The sequence below is a fragment of the Notamacropus eugenii genome, chromosome 5, assembly GCF_028372415.1.
Source record: "Notamacropus eugenii isolate mMacEug1 chromosome 5, mMacEug1.pri_v2, whole genome shotgun sequence".
In the NCBI taxonomy this organism is placed as follows: Eukaryota; Metazoa; Chordata; class Mammalia; order Diprotodontia; family Macropodidae; genus Notamacropus; species Notamacropus eugenii.
This window is the reverse complement of record NC_092876.1, coordinates 232,063,527-232,081,232: the sequence shown is the minus strand read 5'-3', so window position 1 is coordinate 232,081,232 and position 17,706 is coordinate 232,063,527. Positions and strand designations below refer to the sequence as shown.

Here is a 17,706-nt window from a genome sequence, read left to right as displayed (position 1 = left end):
CAGATTATATGTCAGATCTCATGTAGCCATCTACCTAAGTCATATTCTTGCTAACTTCCCTGTCACAGTACACTCTAGACTTCCAGATAGCATGTGCTAAGGGCCCTAATCTGTTTAGTTTTGGAACTCTCACCCTGGGGTTGAATGTGATTGATGCATGAGTAAGTATAATCTCACATAACCCCACTATATCTGACCAGTCCCAGATGTATTCTATTCATCTGTCTACTCCGGCAATCTAATTGCCATTTGCCTTTCAGCCACCCTTATTCCCCACTTTCTTTGTTCCTGCCCCACTTTACACTTATGCTCTGGGAACTAGAATTAAATCAATGTCACCACTGTTTCTAGAAAGAATGTGTCTATCAACTTCTCTATAGCTCCACTCATAATCTCTGCAATTTCCCAGACCAAAATCTCCTTTCCTGGTGACCATTTCCCTATATGGATTTGTCTCCCTCTATTAGAATGTTAGCTTTTTGAGGGTTGTGACTTTCTTGTTTTTGTATTTGTGACTCTAACCCTTCATATATTGCTTGGTACATAGTAAGTGCTTAATAAATGCTTTTCATTTAATCATCTATTCATTTATTGAGTTCCAGCTGTGAAGCTCAAAACGTTAGATGATGAAAATTGGCCCTGTAAGAGCTTACAATTCAGTTAGGGAGATAAAAGCCCAACTATAACACAACAGTTGAGGCAGCTAGTTGGCTCAGTGGATAATGTGCTGGACCTGTAGTCAGGAAGACCTGAGTTCAAATCCAGCCTCAGACACTTAGTAGATATGTTTTCTGGTCAAGTTGCTTAACTTCAGTTTGCCTTAATCTACCAGAGAAGGAAATGGCAAACCACTCCAATATCTTTGCCAAGAAAACTCCATGGACAGGAAGGTCCACAGCATCATGAAGAGTTGGACATGACTGAATAAACTGAACAACAACAGTAACGCAACATTTAAGTAAGGATATAATAGCTACTGAGTTATACATATGGCAACTATTGATTTATGCATAAAGGTTGAGAAAACTATGCAAAAGTAATCATTGCAAGGGGTTGGGAGAATTGGAAGGTAAACACATTTAAAGAAATATTATTAAAAATGCTAGTCCTACCTTTTCACAAACTCTTCGAAGAGGATGCGGTGGGAATACCCCTGTCGGCGAATACTGGTAGTTTCCAAAATTCCAGTATAACGAAGCTGTACCAGCACTCTCTCTCTGGAGAACCTCAGGGCTTCTCGGTTATCATTCGGTTTAATACAACGGACAAAATGAGGTTGTCCAACTACCATTTTGGAGAGCAGATCCATCAGTGAATACTACCAGGAAAAAGGCACATATTATCTTACACCCTAAACAACAAAACTTCCAGAAAGTTAATACCAAACTGGATAAATGATATTTTTTAACAACTTACTGGCCTTTTTAAGGTGAAATAGAGAAAGAAATGGGGAAATAATGATTTAGTCTATAGCAAATATTTGTGGATTCTTCAGGTATAATTATTTAGTGCTATGTATTAATCATACTTGGCAAAAACTGTTATGTGTGAACCATGATATGTCCAAGGTCTCCTAGTAAACATGCAACTCAAAAGAGAAGAAAAGCAAGCATAGGTAAAAATCTTTGCCTAATATCATCAGAAGTCAACCGACTAAATACAATGGGTGATCAAACAGGGTAATACTTTTGAGGTCCGCAGGTTTGACTATGGAATAAATGGAACCATTTTCTTGAGTAACTCATTGACAATCTTTCAAGACAAATTTAATTTATGCATGCAAATATGTAATGTATGTGGGAGTGAGTTATTGTAAGTGTGGCAATATTTAGAAGGTTATGAGAATAAGTGCAATTAGGAATAACACCTTGCCATAGGGATAGGGTAAGGAGGATACTGGGAGTACAAGAACTCAAGAGTACATGAGGAGATTGGGGAGAGTGTAGGAGGGAGTAAATCTATGAGGGAAACAAGAGAAGCTGGAGGAGACCACAAGATAGGGGTACCAATAACACAGACTCAAAGGTTTGCGAATGGGTACAATCTATTTGGAGCCTTTGCCATAGGCCAAGAAGGAGTCCAATGATTTAACCAAGAGAGCAGACAGTAAGTGGCATCTGGAAGACATCATTCGATACTCATCATCTTGTTCAAAGTTGACTAAACAACATGAAACTGGAATTTGTGAGGTAACCTTGGCTTATCATATTACTTATCATATCTTACATATCTTATCCCTTCATAATGTAATAAAAATAGATGATTGGTCAAGCACAGTGCACAAGAATAGGGAATGGACAGGCAATATCATTGGATAGGCAGAGAAGAGTAAAGCGAAGGGAAGTGGAGTGAGCATTTAGAGATGAGAGACCTCTAAAATAAGCCTTCTGACCCTTTTTACATTGTCAGTATTGGGGTGGAGCACAGGATACTTCTTCCCTTTTAGGAACACAATTGAATTGCCTACCAAGAAGTAGTGGTGCTGAATAGCCCTTTCCCTGAATTGTATGCAAAAATTGTGTACAGAAGATAAAAGCTGACTTGTGAGATTTCAACATAAATTCTCTAAAAGGTTAATAAGTGAAGGAAGAGGATCTAGGAATGGAAAGTTTTAAGCCTAGTATATGTGAGGGATAGGGAAAAGTCAGAGAAGGAAAAAGCTTTAACTATAAGAGAAAAGGAAGAATAAATCAGAGAGTTTATGAGATAGTAGATTTAGATCTGAAAAGGCCCTTAGAAGTCACTGAGTCCAACCTCCTCCTTTTATAAATGAGAAAACAGAGGACTAGAAAGTTTCCATTTCTTGCCCAGAGGACTTAGTGGAGATGGGATTTGAACCTAGATTTTTCTGAGTCCATATCCACCATGCTGTGTTGCTAGAACTAAATAGTTAAGACTAGAAACAAAAAGAAGAATATTTCAGGAAATTAATTGGATACCCATCCAAAAATTAGTTCAGAAAGATTTCTGTATGAGCTCTGGAATGTATTTAGCATTGCCTGAAGTTGCACTCTGCCCAAGGGGGGGGAATTCATCTGAATAATCCTTCAAGACAAAACCTAATCCTAAAAGACCAGAGAAGTTGAGAAAAATTATTCTAGCTACCTTTGGGTACAGTGAAATTGGGGGGTAGTGGGGAGAGAAATCAGAGATCAGGTTTTTATCTAATAAGATAGTGTTAGTCAGGGTGGGGCTAAATCTGGGTACCTAACAGTAGATCTTTAAGGTTTTTCTATAAATCCCTAAGAAAGTTACCCTGCCCCCATCCTCTCTATATCCTCTCTCACCACTGCTTCCCTCTCACCTTCGATTCTCTTGGAGCTATCCATGGTGCTTTCTCAGAAGATGACATTCACCTGTTTAACAAGCTAAGTCTGCATTACTTCTCCAGCTTTCCTAAACTTTCTAAATGCTTACGTTAGCTTCTTGTCTGTTCCTGTGTGACCCATGCTCTGCCAGTATCTTCACCCAGTCCTGCCTTCCATGTATCTGATTATACTTTTGCTTCAGTCTAATCTTCGTTGCTTAGTTCTGCTTCTGACTTGGATCATCCTCTGCTCGTGGACCTACTTACTGCCTGACTAGGACAGTATAGAATCCAGTCCCCCCCCCTCCACTCAGCTTTCTGGGATTATCAGCATGAAAAGGAGGAGCATTGCTGCCACTGACATCCCTTCCTTCATTCTACAAAGGGATTTTGCTGTTCATACTTCTCTCCAAACTTCTTGACTATATTCTTAACACACATATTCTTCATTTCCTCCCCAAACCACTCAGTACTGCAGTGATTTAAAAGCATTTGGGGAATTTGAAAAGGTTTTTCCTTCTTACAAAAAGTTGATGATCCCTGCACTATACTTTATAACTATACCATGTAACTACTATGCGAATTGGTATATAATATCTACTTTGAAATAGTTCACATTATAATAATGTAATCTCAAACTCTATATTAAAGAGTATACTTTGTTATGTAGTAGTTCATTTATGATTTAGTAGGGGTACTGGATAAAAGAAAGAAGTAAGGCATGTATTTTCAACATCATAACCCAATGAAGAAGGTCATTCTCTCTCAGACCTTCTATCCCCAGCTTTGGACCCTGGGTGGTAGCATGAGAAGTTGTCATTTTAAAAAAGCAGATTCTCCTTTTGAGTATCCAATTCTAGAAGTTGTTCAGAAAAACATTTATGTCTCTATAAGGCAGTGTGATACAGTAGATAGAGTAGAATTAGGAAGATCTAGGTTTAAATCCTCCCTTGGATACTTGCTGTGTGACCACAGAAAAGTCATTATCCTCTCTTGCAATTCTTCATTTATACATTTGTACATTATACATTTATACAGTGGAGATACAACTCTCTGTAATATCTACCTCACAGGGTTTTTATGAGGCTCAAATAGAGGTAATATATGGAAAGTGCCTTGCAAACCTTAAGGTGCTATATAAATGCTAGCTGCTATTGTTGTTGTCATAACATCATCCTTATTATCACCACCATCATCCTCCTGTGGCAAAGTCTTTATCTAACAGTGAAGGAAATAGACTTCCTTTTCACAAATTTGAAAGGACCTAAAAATTACATTCTAACAATAAAACATGATGGTCATTGCCATATAGTGCTAACTAAAAATATGGAAGTCTCTTGGATCAGTTATATTGTGAAAATCAAAGAGTACTTTCCCAGACTATATATAAATTGGCAATATTATTTGTTTCTCTCTGTAACTTTTAATCATGAGTTTGGTCTCCATAAATATATGTACTCTCAGAAAGTGAATATTTGAATGTAGCCCATACTGCATCTATGTAATAAGAACATAATCTGATGCTAAACCCTAAGCCCTGCAAATCAGATAGGTACAGAATGAAATGAATCTCACCATCAGAGAAGGATGAAGAAAGAGCACAAGAAAGGATTACTACAGAGAAAGAGTATTTTTTGGTTCATCTTTCATTCTAAATTCTTCCCCTTCTACTTCACATGGCATCCTCAAAATATCATCATTCTCTGACTTTCCTATTGGAGACATTTTTCCCCTGTTTATTATTCCTTTATATACAGGACGCTCTAAAAGTCTTAATGCAGTTTTTAGCTACTAAAGTTTAAATAAGCTTTGTAAACTTGCCTAAATAGATTCAAGCTGGATTGAACCAGTCTAAACAGGTCTGAATCAGTTTAATTTTGTTCAAAACAGTCTAAACTGGTTCAAACCTATCTAAACTGATTCAAAGTAGACTAAATTAGATACTTGGGCACTTTAGTGTGGGGCTGAGGTCCTCAGGTAATTAGATAACTGAAAAAATAACTATTTAAAATAATAAATAAACTTGAATGTTAATTCAAGCAAGTCTGGAGCAGAACAAATGCAAATGGCTGACAATAGGTGAAAGTTCAAATAGATTCTTGGTCAGTTTCAGGGAAATCTGGCAGTAGTTTCAGAGATAAGAATTCTGACCACTCTCCATGATATGTTTCCTAAAAATAATTATCTACTGCATATATCTTCCCCACTGGCAAGATCCATGAATGCCATGAATATACATCATGATTTTAAAAAGACTTTGGTGGTGATAAAAAAAAGTTTTCAAGATGGAGATATTCTTCTATGAAATATGACTCTTTTTTTGGTGGGTGGACTAATACACGACAGTGAACACAACATAATTAAATTCAACATCCAAGTGGGAGAGGGGAAAATTAAAGGAAATGCATTGTGTAGATATTTAATTTTAGAAAAGAAAACTAGCAAAATTCAGGCATTACGGGAAAAAATTGAAAGGTAAAGTTGAAAAAGTCTATAATCCACAGGAAATCTGAAAACTTTAAAAATACCTAGTTAAAAGCATAAGGTAAATGTATGCTAAAGACCAAAAATAGCAGATGCTGAAAAAAGAAAGAAAACATAACTAAGAGGCAGAATCCTATTAAAGAAGCTATTGTAGAGAAAAGACACTTTTTTTTTAACAAATGTCCTGAAGTGAGTAGAACTCATTCACTCTTCAGACTTCTCTATCCGTCTCCTTCATCTTCTTTCTCACCAGACAGAAACCTTCACCCTGAGCACCATTCTCCTGATTGATAACTTCCTAGCCCAGACTTTAAGAATTCTTTCTTAAGGGGCCTCAAGCCACGGTCACTTCATTTCCAGGTGTATTTGTTCTCTGAACTTCCCTACTCACCAGCCACCTTGTGTTTCCTTGAAATTTTTCTCTGCATCTTTCCAGCTCCCCTTTATGGACTGTTCCTCCCCTATTATCCTCACCCCCATTAAAATGCTTGAAGAAAAGCACTGTCTTGTTTGCTTGTATTTGTTACATAATAAGTTCTTAATAAATGTTCTTTCTTCTAGCTATCAATAATCTTTCTTTCTCTCTGTGTGTGTCTCTCTCTCACACACACAAAACAAAGCTTACAAAGAATGGGAATTATGTGAAATTAGATATTAGGGATGCAAAAAATAATGAAGAACATCTAGCAAGGGACCCCAAAAAGTAATATAAAACCTTACTGACCATACATTTGAACTTCCATCCGTTATTAGCCATTTATAATTATTCTCTTCCAGTCTTGCTCTCTAAGAGTTGATCTCTAAGAACCTATAATAGAGGTCCTCTAGGTCCTCAAATGTATCCCTGTGACTGAATCCAAACTTCACTGAACAAATCCCCTTCATAAAAGGATTTGTTCTGTAAAACTTGGACTCAGTCAAAATGTCGCACCAAAGGACTGAGAAGGCCATATGTGGCCTTGAGGCTGCAGGTACATCATCCTTGGTCTGTACTCTGTAGAGACTCTGGATAATGACAATATATCAAGGGGAAAGCATCAGCAATATTATCAATGAAGCACTTGACAATCCCAGAGCAGTACCATCAAGGACAAACACTGAAGACAGTCTGGGAGTACAGGGTAGGTGATCTGACCCTCAGAAGCCAGTTGTCTGGAAGAAATTCAGGCACACTCTGACACCTGGTGAGAAAGGCTGTTCAGGGATGAAAGAGAACTAGCTGAAGGTTGGGGAAAAATCAGTCTGGGAAGGATCAATGAGACGCATTTCTCTCTTCCTGTTATTCCTCAGGGGATATTTTCCCTTTCTTTGCTTCTTTGACCTGAGTATCTTCCCATTTCTTCTGGAAAGATCTCCTTGGTTTGACAATTTCTACCCATCTGTCAAATCCCAGATAATTTCACTTCCTCTATGATGTGTTCCACAAATTCAATCAATGGTGATTTCCTCCTCTTGTGAACTCTTGGTACTTACTGTCCCTATTACTCAACTGGCAACTAAGTTCAAAGTATTGTGTGATATAACTTGTTTTGTTGTTTTATATGAATATTTAAATATTTACCATGTTTCCATCTTAACTTCATAGTAATATGCTTCTAGAGTAGGGGTCCTTAACCTGAGATCCATGAATTTTTAAATTTATAACCATATTTCAAAAAAAATAATTTCCTTTGTAAAATCACCTATTCTTTTTTATGTGTTTGATGACATTGTTTCAAGAAAGGAGTCTACAGACTTCACTAGAATGCCTAAGGAGTCCACAGTAAGGGGAAAAAGGTCCTAGAAAGGAGAGATTATGTCTCATTTGTCTTTGTAACCCACATAGTGGAATAAGGAATGCACTGTTAAGTGTCCAATGAATAATTATTGATTGAACAAGACAGCCATTTTTAATAGGGGTTGAAAGGGTAGATTAAAAGGCTGGTTGCTCTCCAGTGAGCACTGTACTTGACAATGGGGATACAACTAAAAGAGTGAAAACAATCTGACCTTAAGGCATTTACGTTATGCTCAGGGGTTGGGAGTAACAAGGACATAGAGAAGCAAATATGAAATACGAAAATAGCTAGTATTTACATAGCTGTTTAAGGTTTGTGAAGCACTTTACAAATGGTATCTCATTTGGTCTTCATCATACCCTGAGAGGCAGGTGCCATTATTATTCCTATTTTACATATGAGGAAACTGAGGCAGAGAGAGATTAAGTGACTTGCCTACGGTCACACAGATGGTAAATGTATAGGCCAGATCTGAATGAAGGTCTTCCTTACTCCAGCTTCTGTGCTCTATTCCCTACACCAGTAAGCTGCCTGTCCCTAAAGTAATTTCAGTAAAGGGTGGTTAAGACAAGTGTTTTGAAGAAAAATAAAACCAACAACCTAAAATTCTAATCTAGATGGTTGGATTAGATTGTAATATGGACCAACTTCATTAAGAATAGTTATTTGCAAAAAGTAGTTGTGACTAAAGTGATGATGATAAATTGGACCTTATACAGAGGAGAAAAAATGGGACCAAGAGGATGTAATACTTTCAGAAGATAGAAAAATGCACGCACACAATGCTCCCTGAAAAATGTTTTTTTGTGGTTGTGAAAAAGGCTGCCAAATAAAATTTTTAGCCAAAAAACTATGTTAGTGTTTTCATGTAGACAAAGATGAAGCTTTCTTTTTGAACCCGAAATCAATCTATGATCCTACAGTGACCTATGACCTAAGTAATTATTGCTGGGATTCTGTGCTTGGGGATTTAAAAAAGACATTATAAAATAACTAGGAAATATAAGAACATACAAAATCTATGAAGCCATGATTTTGATCACTGGCCAGAAACAAAGGTAACTCACAGCTCAGAAAAATCATGACATTTAATTATGAGCAGCTAAGTGGCACAGCATACAGTGTGCTGGGCCTGGTGTCAGGAAGACCCATCTTTGCGGATTCAAATCCAGCCTCAGATACTTACTAGCTGTATGACTCTGGGCAAGTCACTTAACCCTATTTGCCTCACTTTCCTCATCTATAAAATAAACTGGAGAAGGAAATGGCAAACTATTCCAAACCATTCCAAACCATACCTCTGCAAGAAAACCCTAAATGGGATCACAGTGAGTTGGACATGACTAAAAAATGGTTTTGTTTATACCAAAGTCCTATCTATTTTAGACTGTAAAAGGTATTTTTTAACACCTTCCTTTATATCTAGAAAGAAATATGCCCCATTTTATCAGATTGTTAAGTTAGATGGTTAGTTGTTGTCCTTCATTCTCCATGAGGACCAAAATGACATCACAATGTTGAAGTCAAGGTATAATGTATCTGACTGTGACTGATCAGCCCAATACAAGCTTGGAAGTCTCTTTACGTAGTATAAGTAAGAACTTAATTCCTTGCTTAGACTAGGAACCAAAAGTTCTACTCCTGTAATTTTGGCTAACATAATTTCATTTTTATATCTTTATCTATATAAAAGGCAACATGGAATAAGGAATAAAGAACCAGCCTTAGAGACAAGAATTCCTAGGTTTAAGCCTTGCCTTTCTCTGACACATGCTAGCTGAATTACCATGGGCACATCACTTAATTTCTTAGAGCTCCATACAACTCTCTAAAACTATGTTATAGATTATTTGCCTATCTAAATTGGTAGGGAGAGTTTTCAAGCTTGAGTTCCTCCCACAGATGACATCATAAGCTTGTACTCCCAATCTCCTCTCTTCCTCCACTGAAAATTCTACTTATAAAAATGATTTATAAAATAACACCTACCCTCTACCTAACTTACAGGGCTATGATCAAGATAAATGGTTGGTTAAATACCCTTGGGAAATCTTTCTGAATAAAAATTCTGAGAGCAAGGCCAGTCATAGGCAAAATGCTAAAGCAAGCCAAGTTTATCTTCTGTATTTCCTTCATCCCTCTCTTTAAGACACTGCCATCTAAGCTAGGCTACCTACATCTGGCTACTTAGTATGACACTATAACTAGATCTTTCTTCCCAGGCAATATTCAATGTTCTTGATCTCTTCCCTCCCCCTCTATCCCCAATAAAAATCCTTTCCTAAGTCTCACTGCCTCAGAATCTGTCTGGAAGTTAGCATGACAGCTAATCTTATAATCTACGTTGTGCTAACATGTTAATAAATGCTAATGGGTAACCCCTCTCATGCAACATATATGCCTTTAACGGAGGTCTCTGGGAGTCAAGATTTGACCAAACCTTTTTCTACTGGTGGGAAATTCAGGAACTATGACAAACCACAGGAAGAACTAGTTAGAGCCAACTTAGCTCTTGACATATACCAGTCCTATCTGGAAAGATAAATCATAAGTTGAATCAGATTTTCTCAGGGCTTAAGCTGAGCCCTGGTTATAATTTAGGCACATTTAAAATCATATTAACTTTTTCACTCACTTAGTATAACTTGGGATTTAAGAGTGGTAGATGCTTTAGAGGCCTCAGAGTCAAAGGTATCTTAAATCTTGGCAGATTGGCGGAGCCAAGATGGCGGAGTAGAAAGACGCACATACACATAGCTCCGAACCCACAACCCATAGAACAGCTACAGGGGAGTAACTCACGGCGAATTCGGCACCCAGAGGCCACGGAATATTGGAGCGAGGTAGATTTCTGTTCCGGAGAGACCTGCAAACCTCTCGCGGGGGGTCCTTCGCGCTGCGGACTGGGCGCCAGGACTGGGAGCTGAGTGCAGCCCTGCCGCTGCCGCGCACTGAGAGGAAAAGATCCGAGCGGGCTTCAGGGACGGGATCTCCAGTGGCCATGCGGGTCCCTCCACCCACAGAGGGACCTGCAAACCTCTCGCAAAAGGTCCGTTGCGCTGCAGACGCGGAGCCCAGCCCGGACCTGCTGCGGCTGCGGACGCGGCACCGAGAGATACAGATCCAAGCAGGCTTCGGGGACGGGATCTCCAGCGGCCGCACAGGTCCTTCCGCCCACAGATGACGGGGGTCGGTGAGAGAGTCTCTTTGGCGGGTCGAGAAGGGAGTGGGGTGCCCCCATGATTCAGGCCCCCCTGGGAGGTAAAAGCTGAGAGGCGGCTGCAGACAGGGGCTCCCCAAGCAGGCGGGAGCCTGAATCCATTGTGGAAGGTCTGTGCATAAACCCCCTGAGGGAACTGAGCCTGAGAGGCGGCCCTGCCCCAACCTCAGCACCTGAACATAATCTCATACTGAATAGCAGCCCTGCCCCTGCCAAAAGCCCTAAGGCTGGAAGCAGCATTTGAATCTCAGACCCCAAACACTGGCTGGGAGGATCAGGAGGCGAGGTGGGTGTGAGGAGAATATTCAGAGGTCAAGTCACTGGCTGGGAAAATGCCCAGAAAAGGGAAAAGAAATAAGACCATAGAAGGTTACTTTCTTGGAGAACAGGCATTTCCTCCCTTCCTTTCTGTTGAGGAAGAACAATGCTTACCATCAGGCAAAGACACAGAAATCAAGGCTTCTGTGTCCCAGCCCACCCAATGGGCTCAGGCCATGGAAGAGCTCAAAAAGGATTTTGAAAATCAAGTTAGAGAGGTGGAGGAAAAACTGGGAAGAGAAATGAGAGAGATGAAAGAAAAGCATGAAAAGCAGATCAGCTCCCTGCTAAAGGAGACCCAAAAAAATGTTGAAGAAATTAACACCTTGAAAACTAGCCTAACTCAATTGGCAAAAGAGGTTCAAAAAGCCAATGAGGAGAAGAATGCTTTCAAAAGCAGAATTAGCCAAATGGAAAAAGAGATTCAAAAGCTCACTGAAGAAAATAGTTCTTTCAAAACTAGAATGGCACAGATGGACGCTAAGGACTTTGTGAGAAAGCATGATATCACAATACAAAACCAAAAGAATGGAAAAATGGAAGATAATGTGAAATATCTCATTGGAAAAACAACTGACCTGGAAAATAGATTCAGGAGAGACAATTTAAAAATATTGGGACTACCTGAAAGCCATGATCAAAAGAAGAGCCTAGACATCATCTTCCATGAAATTATCAAGGAAAACTGCCCTGAGATTCTAGAACCAGAGGGCAAAATAAATATTCAAGGAATCCACAGAACACCGCCTGAAAGAGATCCAAAAAGAGAAACTCCTAGGAACATTGTGGCCAAATTCCAGAGTTCCCAGGTGAAGGAGAAAATATTGCAAGCAGCTAGAAAGAAACAATTCAAGTATTGTGGAAATACAATCAGGATAACACAAGATCTAGCAGCCTCTACATTAAGGGATCGAAGGGCATGGAATAGGATATTCCAGAAGTCAAAGGAACTAGGACTAAAACCAAGAATCACCTACCCAGCAAAACTGAGTATAATACTTCAGGGGAAAAAATGGTCTTTCAATGAAATAGAGGATTTTCAAGCATTCTTGATGAAAAGACCAGAGCTGAGAAGAAAATTTGACTTTCAAACACAAGAATGAAGAGAAGCATGAAAAGGTGAACAGCAAAGAGAAGTCATAAGGGACTTACTAAAGTTGAACTGTTTACATTCCTACATGGAAAGACAATATTTGTAACTCTTGAAACATTTCAGTATCTGGGTACTGGGTGGGATTACACACACACACATGCACACACGCACACATACATAGAGACAGAGTGCACAGAGTGAATTGAAGAGGATGGGTTCATATCTTAAAAAAAAAAATGAAATCAAGTAGTGAGAGAGAAATATATTGGGAGGAGAAAGGGAGAAATTGAATGGGGCAAATTATCTCTCATAAAAGAGACAAGCAAAAGACTCATTAGTGGAGGGATAAAGAGGGGAGGTGAGAGAAAAACATGAAGTCTACTCTCATCACATCCCACTAAAGGAAAGAATAAAATGCACACTCATTTTGGTAGGAAAACCTATCTCACAATACAGGAAAGTGGGGGATAAGGGGACAAGCAGGGTGGAGGGGATGATAGAAGGGAGGGCATGGGGAGGAGAATGCAATTCGAGGTCAACACTCATGGGGAGGGATAGGATCAAAAGAGAATAGAAGTAATGGGGGACAGGATAGGATGGAGGGAAATATAGTTAGTCCTATACCACACAACTATTATGGAAGTCATTCCTATATTGAATTGCTTGCCTTCCAAAGGGAAGGGGTGGAGAGGGAGGGAGGCAAAGAAGTTGGAACTCAAAGTGTTAGGATCAACTGTAATGTTCTTACCACTAGGAAATAAGAAATACAGGTAAAGGGGTATAGAAAGCTATCTGGCCCTACAGGACAAAAGAGAAGACGGAGACAAGGGCAGAGAGGGATGATAGAAGAGAGAGCAGATTGGTCACAGGGGCAATTAGAATGCTTGGTGTTTGGGGGGGGAGGGGATAAAAGGGGAGAAAATTTGTAACCCAAAATTTTGTGAAAATGAATGTTAAAAGTTAAATAAATAAATTTAATTATTAAAAAAAAATCTTGGCAGATTTAGGCACATTCTATGTGGCAGTATTTGAGCACTGTGGCAAAAACACCTGTCTACATAAATCAAGGGCTTACTTTTATCATAATTACAAAAGGCATCATACCCGAAAGTAAGAAGCTACAGTTTGTCTCTTCATGTTAGTAGTTTCCTCGGGATGCCGCATGACTTCTAGAGTGTCCACCTAGAAACGTAACACCAGAAGAAAGTGATGAGAAAAGAGAAATTGGATCAAACTATGGGTTTCTGTAGAACCTGAAAGGCTTCGTAGTCAACCATTTGTGTGACCTCTGTAACTGGCATCATGGTAGGTATGGCTATGGAGAAGATAGAGAAACAACACCTCATCTGTGTTAATCTTACATCTCAATCTTCTCCAAGACATACTGCCTGCCCTCTGACCTTTTATAATTTCCACTGGATCTCAGACTCCTGCTTTTCAGGGACTTGGTTATGATTGATGAGCTTTGACTTTATCTTGAGAAGTTTCCTGAGCTTCTATGTACTTTCAGCCTCCCCAAGCCAGGCTGCTGCATTTATACCCTCCCATCTTGATCCCCTGCCACTTCTGACCTTTTACATGTGGTCTTCCCATATGTATACACCTTGTGCACAAAGATTGTCTCACTCATTTGTTTTGGCATCTCCGGTGCCTAGCACTGTGGCAAGCACATAGTAAATGCCTAACAAACACCTTTTCATGCACTTATTATGTTGTTCTCACTCCTGTAAAGTGTTTTCAAATGTAAAATAATTACCAAATTAACTCCATATTTTCCCATATTCCAATCACTGAGATGTCCAGTAAAAATGTAGATTTAAAATATGTCTACTCAGAGCATCCCATGATACCAGGTTATAAGGAAAGATTTCTAGGTACAGAAGGATTCTGCTACCCCTTTCTCTGTCCACAGGAAAAAGCACAATGTGTAGACCACCCCAGAGGACACTGGGAAAACGATCAATTTCCTTCTGTGAGAGTCAGACTCTGAAATCATCACACTTCTCTTGTGGTTAACTTGTATTTTAGAAATTCTCTCTCCATTCTGAAGATGGAGAAAGAAATCTCTCAAAGGGTATAAGTGGACTAAAAGATTATCTAATGATCTCTCCCTCCTACCTACAATAAGCCAGGAGCTTTCTTCTGAAAGAGGAAATTGTGAGTGAAAATAATTAGAGCTATCAATTGCAAGCAGATTGTGTTGTTAAATTGCAAATCTAGCAAATAAAACACAATCCCAACCTCAAAACCAGCAAATACAAGAAACAACTTTGTTTTCATGAAGCATCTTAACACTAACTTAGTCTGTGGCAGTTTCCCATCTGCCCTGAACAGGTGGCATTAGTATGAAATATGAACTTGAAATAAATACTCCTGTTGTCCACACATGCGATGCCCTCAATGGATCACACAATTGGCAGTCACTTTTGAGATGTGATGAGCTTTTTCTACAACTGTTCTCAACTGAAATAAAGGTACAAATCTTACCTTGAGAAGGTATTTAGGAGACTGCATGCAAGAGTCAAAGAAGGAAAAGGAAAGCTTAAATATCATTAGATAAGGAAATTATTCATATTATAGGACCAGGAATAAAAATGGAAATCAATTTTCAAAAGTGACACAGGGAATCCAGATAATTACACAGGGGACTTATCATATTGATTAGAAGAAAAGCCACACTTTTACTCCAAATTTGGTTTGTATAAAATTTTAGTATGGCCTCTAGGTATATTGCTAGCTAACATGCTAACATATATTGCATTTATTTTCCTTTGAAAGACATCTAATTTTGTGGTTTGGGCCTATGAAGTGAAGGAATTGGACTAGAGTCAGGGTTGGGAACCTGCAGCCTTGAAGCCACATGTGGTCCGCTAGGTCCTCAAGGGCAACCCTTTCACTGAATTCAAACCTAGAGGGCCACATATGGCCTCAAGTCCGCAGGTTCCCTACCCCTGCAGATTATCTCTAAAACCCTTTCTAGGTCTAAGTCTTAGAATCCTATTTGGGAACAACTTTGGGATATTTTCAGACAGATGTGCAACTCCCTGAGGAGTAAGGGTAAAAAAAATCTATAAAAACTTTCTGCAGCATTCTGCATAAGTAGCCTGTGACCCACTGGTCAATTAAGGGTTTGGTTGCATTAATATGCAGCTGAAGCAAGATTGTTAATATTCACTTTTGTTTGATTTTGTTAATGGGGTAAGAGGGAAAAGAGACAGAGAACTGACCCTAAAGCAGAAAACCCTCACTTAGAGATAACATCAAACTTTCCACAAGCAGGTTACCTGACTGAGTCAACATCAAAGGTCTCTCTCTCTCTGCCCTCTTCTCCCCTCTACAGCCGCCTCTATTGAACAGAGAGAATCCTAGCACTCTGAAAGCCCACAGATGTTTTGGATTGTCCAGGCTGACAAGGTTTGTAAGAAAGGACCTTGAGGCACATTTAGAGAACATTATTAAGGAGGTAACATATCTTCATTCCCAGTCTATATCCCTTATGTTCCCAGGGATCTCTGTTTTGGTCTGGTCCTTTCTCTTCTAGATTCTCATCTTATTATAGATTTAGGAAGAGTCGGGGTACCAAGGTTCAGTATAAGGAAACATGGAGCACCCAAAACAGGAAAAAATAGCACAAGTCAGCCTTACTGAGGAGTAATACTCACACTAAAGATAGGCAGTTGGGGACAGAGGAAACGAGATCCACTGGGGCCCTGATGGAATTGGCCACCCAAACCAGGGAAGTCTGATGGTGTTTTGTTTTGCTTGTCTGTTTAAATAGGGTTTTCATCCAGGTTGAGCAGGACTAGCCATTGAGAAGAGGGAGGGGTGGGGGTGGGGAAGGGGAGAGAAGACTCCTAGAGAACTGGCTCGTTGATATTCAAATCCCCAGCAGGCAGGACTCTATGGATCTTACTTAGGGTGACTTAAGAGTTTTAAGACTGCCTTGGGAAGAGTTTGTTTATGGAGCTGAGGAGATTACTGAGATCCTGTCATGTCATTTAGGTCCTCTTCAAGAGCCAAGAACAACAAAATTTACATTTCCCTAAGGATCCCACTCTGGGCTAGGTGGTACCTAGTTATCTGATTAATTCATCTCTACTACTGTGTTAGTGGATGCTGATGAATTGACTTCATATCCCTTGGAATCAAACACTTTTTCTCAATACTTTCATCCCAGTGTGCATTGAAAAGAACATCAAAGATCAGTTTTCTTTTCCACTAACATTCACAGCTCTAATATTATAGATTAATGGATAGAGAACCCAAGAACACTTGGGTTCCAATCTCACCTCTACCATACAGTAACCATGTGCCTAGTAACAAATACTAGAACTCGGCATGTTTGTCAATTCCCCAAGACTATACTTTGCTGATTCATAATGACATGAAGTTCACTATGCTGAAGAAATAACCTGTACAGACAAATAAGATTCTGCACAGTAAGAAGTATGTTTCCAAAAAAGAGAAAAAAATCATTGAGGTATCTTTAAAAATAATTTAGATGATAACATGAGGAAGGTCAAAATGACACATCGGAAAAGCACCAGAGCTTTATGTGCTTATACATGCTGTATGTGTGTGTATGCATGTAAATGTGTGTATATTACATATACATATCTGTATAATACATATATATGTATATAACACCCCCATTTTATTTGGTGTTAGAATAAAATCCATTAAAATAAAGTGAAATAAAAATACATTAAAAATAAAATTGCAAAAAAAGGGGGGGGGCTCCTTAGCTTATCTTGCACTCTAACAAATACTGCTTAGAGATATCTCTGGAATCTATAATTAAGGACATCTTTTCCAGGAAATTTCATTGTAATACTATATAACATTTTAACACTAACGTTAAAAAGATAACCAAGTAATATACCATTCACAAAAAGGGACAACTGTTGTTGTTCAGTCATGTCTGCCTCTTCATAACCCTATTTGAGGTTTTCTTGGCAAAGATACTGGAGTGGTTTGCCATTTCCTTCTCCAGCTCATTTTATACATGAGGAAACTGAGGCAAACAGGGTTCAGCTACTTGCTCAAGGTCACATAACTAGTAAGTGGCTGAGGCCAGATTTGAACTCAGGAAAATGAGTCTTTACAACTCTAGGTACAGTGCTCTATTCACCTAGCTGCCACCTAGTTGCCATAGTCTAGTGAAAAAGAACACTTACTTAATCTAGAATCAGAGTTTCTAGGTTCAAATTCTTTTTCTGCTACTTGCTACTATGGGCAAATAATTTCACCTCTTTTGGTTCTAGTTTCCTTGTCTGTAAAATGATGAAGTTTCAATCAAATAAATTTCCTCTTTATTCTAATATTCCATAAAAATAAAGTCTCCAATAATGATATTCTTTCATTAATATACTAATGTTCTAAAGGATTGATAATTTCACATTTTGGGTATTCCTCTCAGTGATACAGAATAAAATCTAGGCTTACTTCTCCATCCTAGGTGATTTTCATCAATATTCTCTTATGAATTTGCCAGAGTGCTCTGTAA

The 17,706-nt window shown here is 38.9% G+C and overlaps 1 protein-coding gene across 1 annotated transcript in view; it reads right to left on the bottom strand.

The window, feature by feature from the left end:
- MYO3B (myosin IIIB) overlaps positions 1 to 17,706 on the bottom strand; it is a 630,862-nt gene that overhangs the window by 275,239 nt on the left and 337,917 nt on the right. The window contains exons 24-25 of the mRNA XM_072615711.1: positions 13,305 to 13,382; positions 1,113 to 1,318 (exon numbers count right to left, since the gene is read on the bottom strand). Coding sequence (XP_072471812.1) covers positions 1,113 to 1,318; positions 13,305 to 13,382 — 284 coding nt within the window. The remainder of the gene's footprint in view (positions 1 to 1,112; positions 1,319 to 13,304; positions 13,383 to 17,706) is intronic.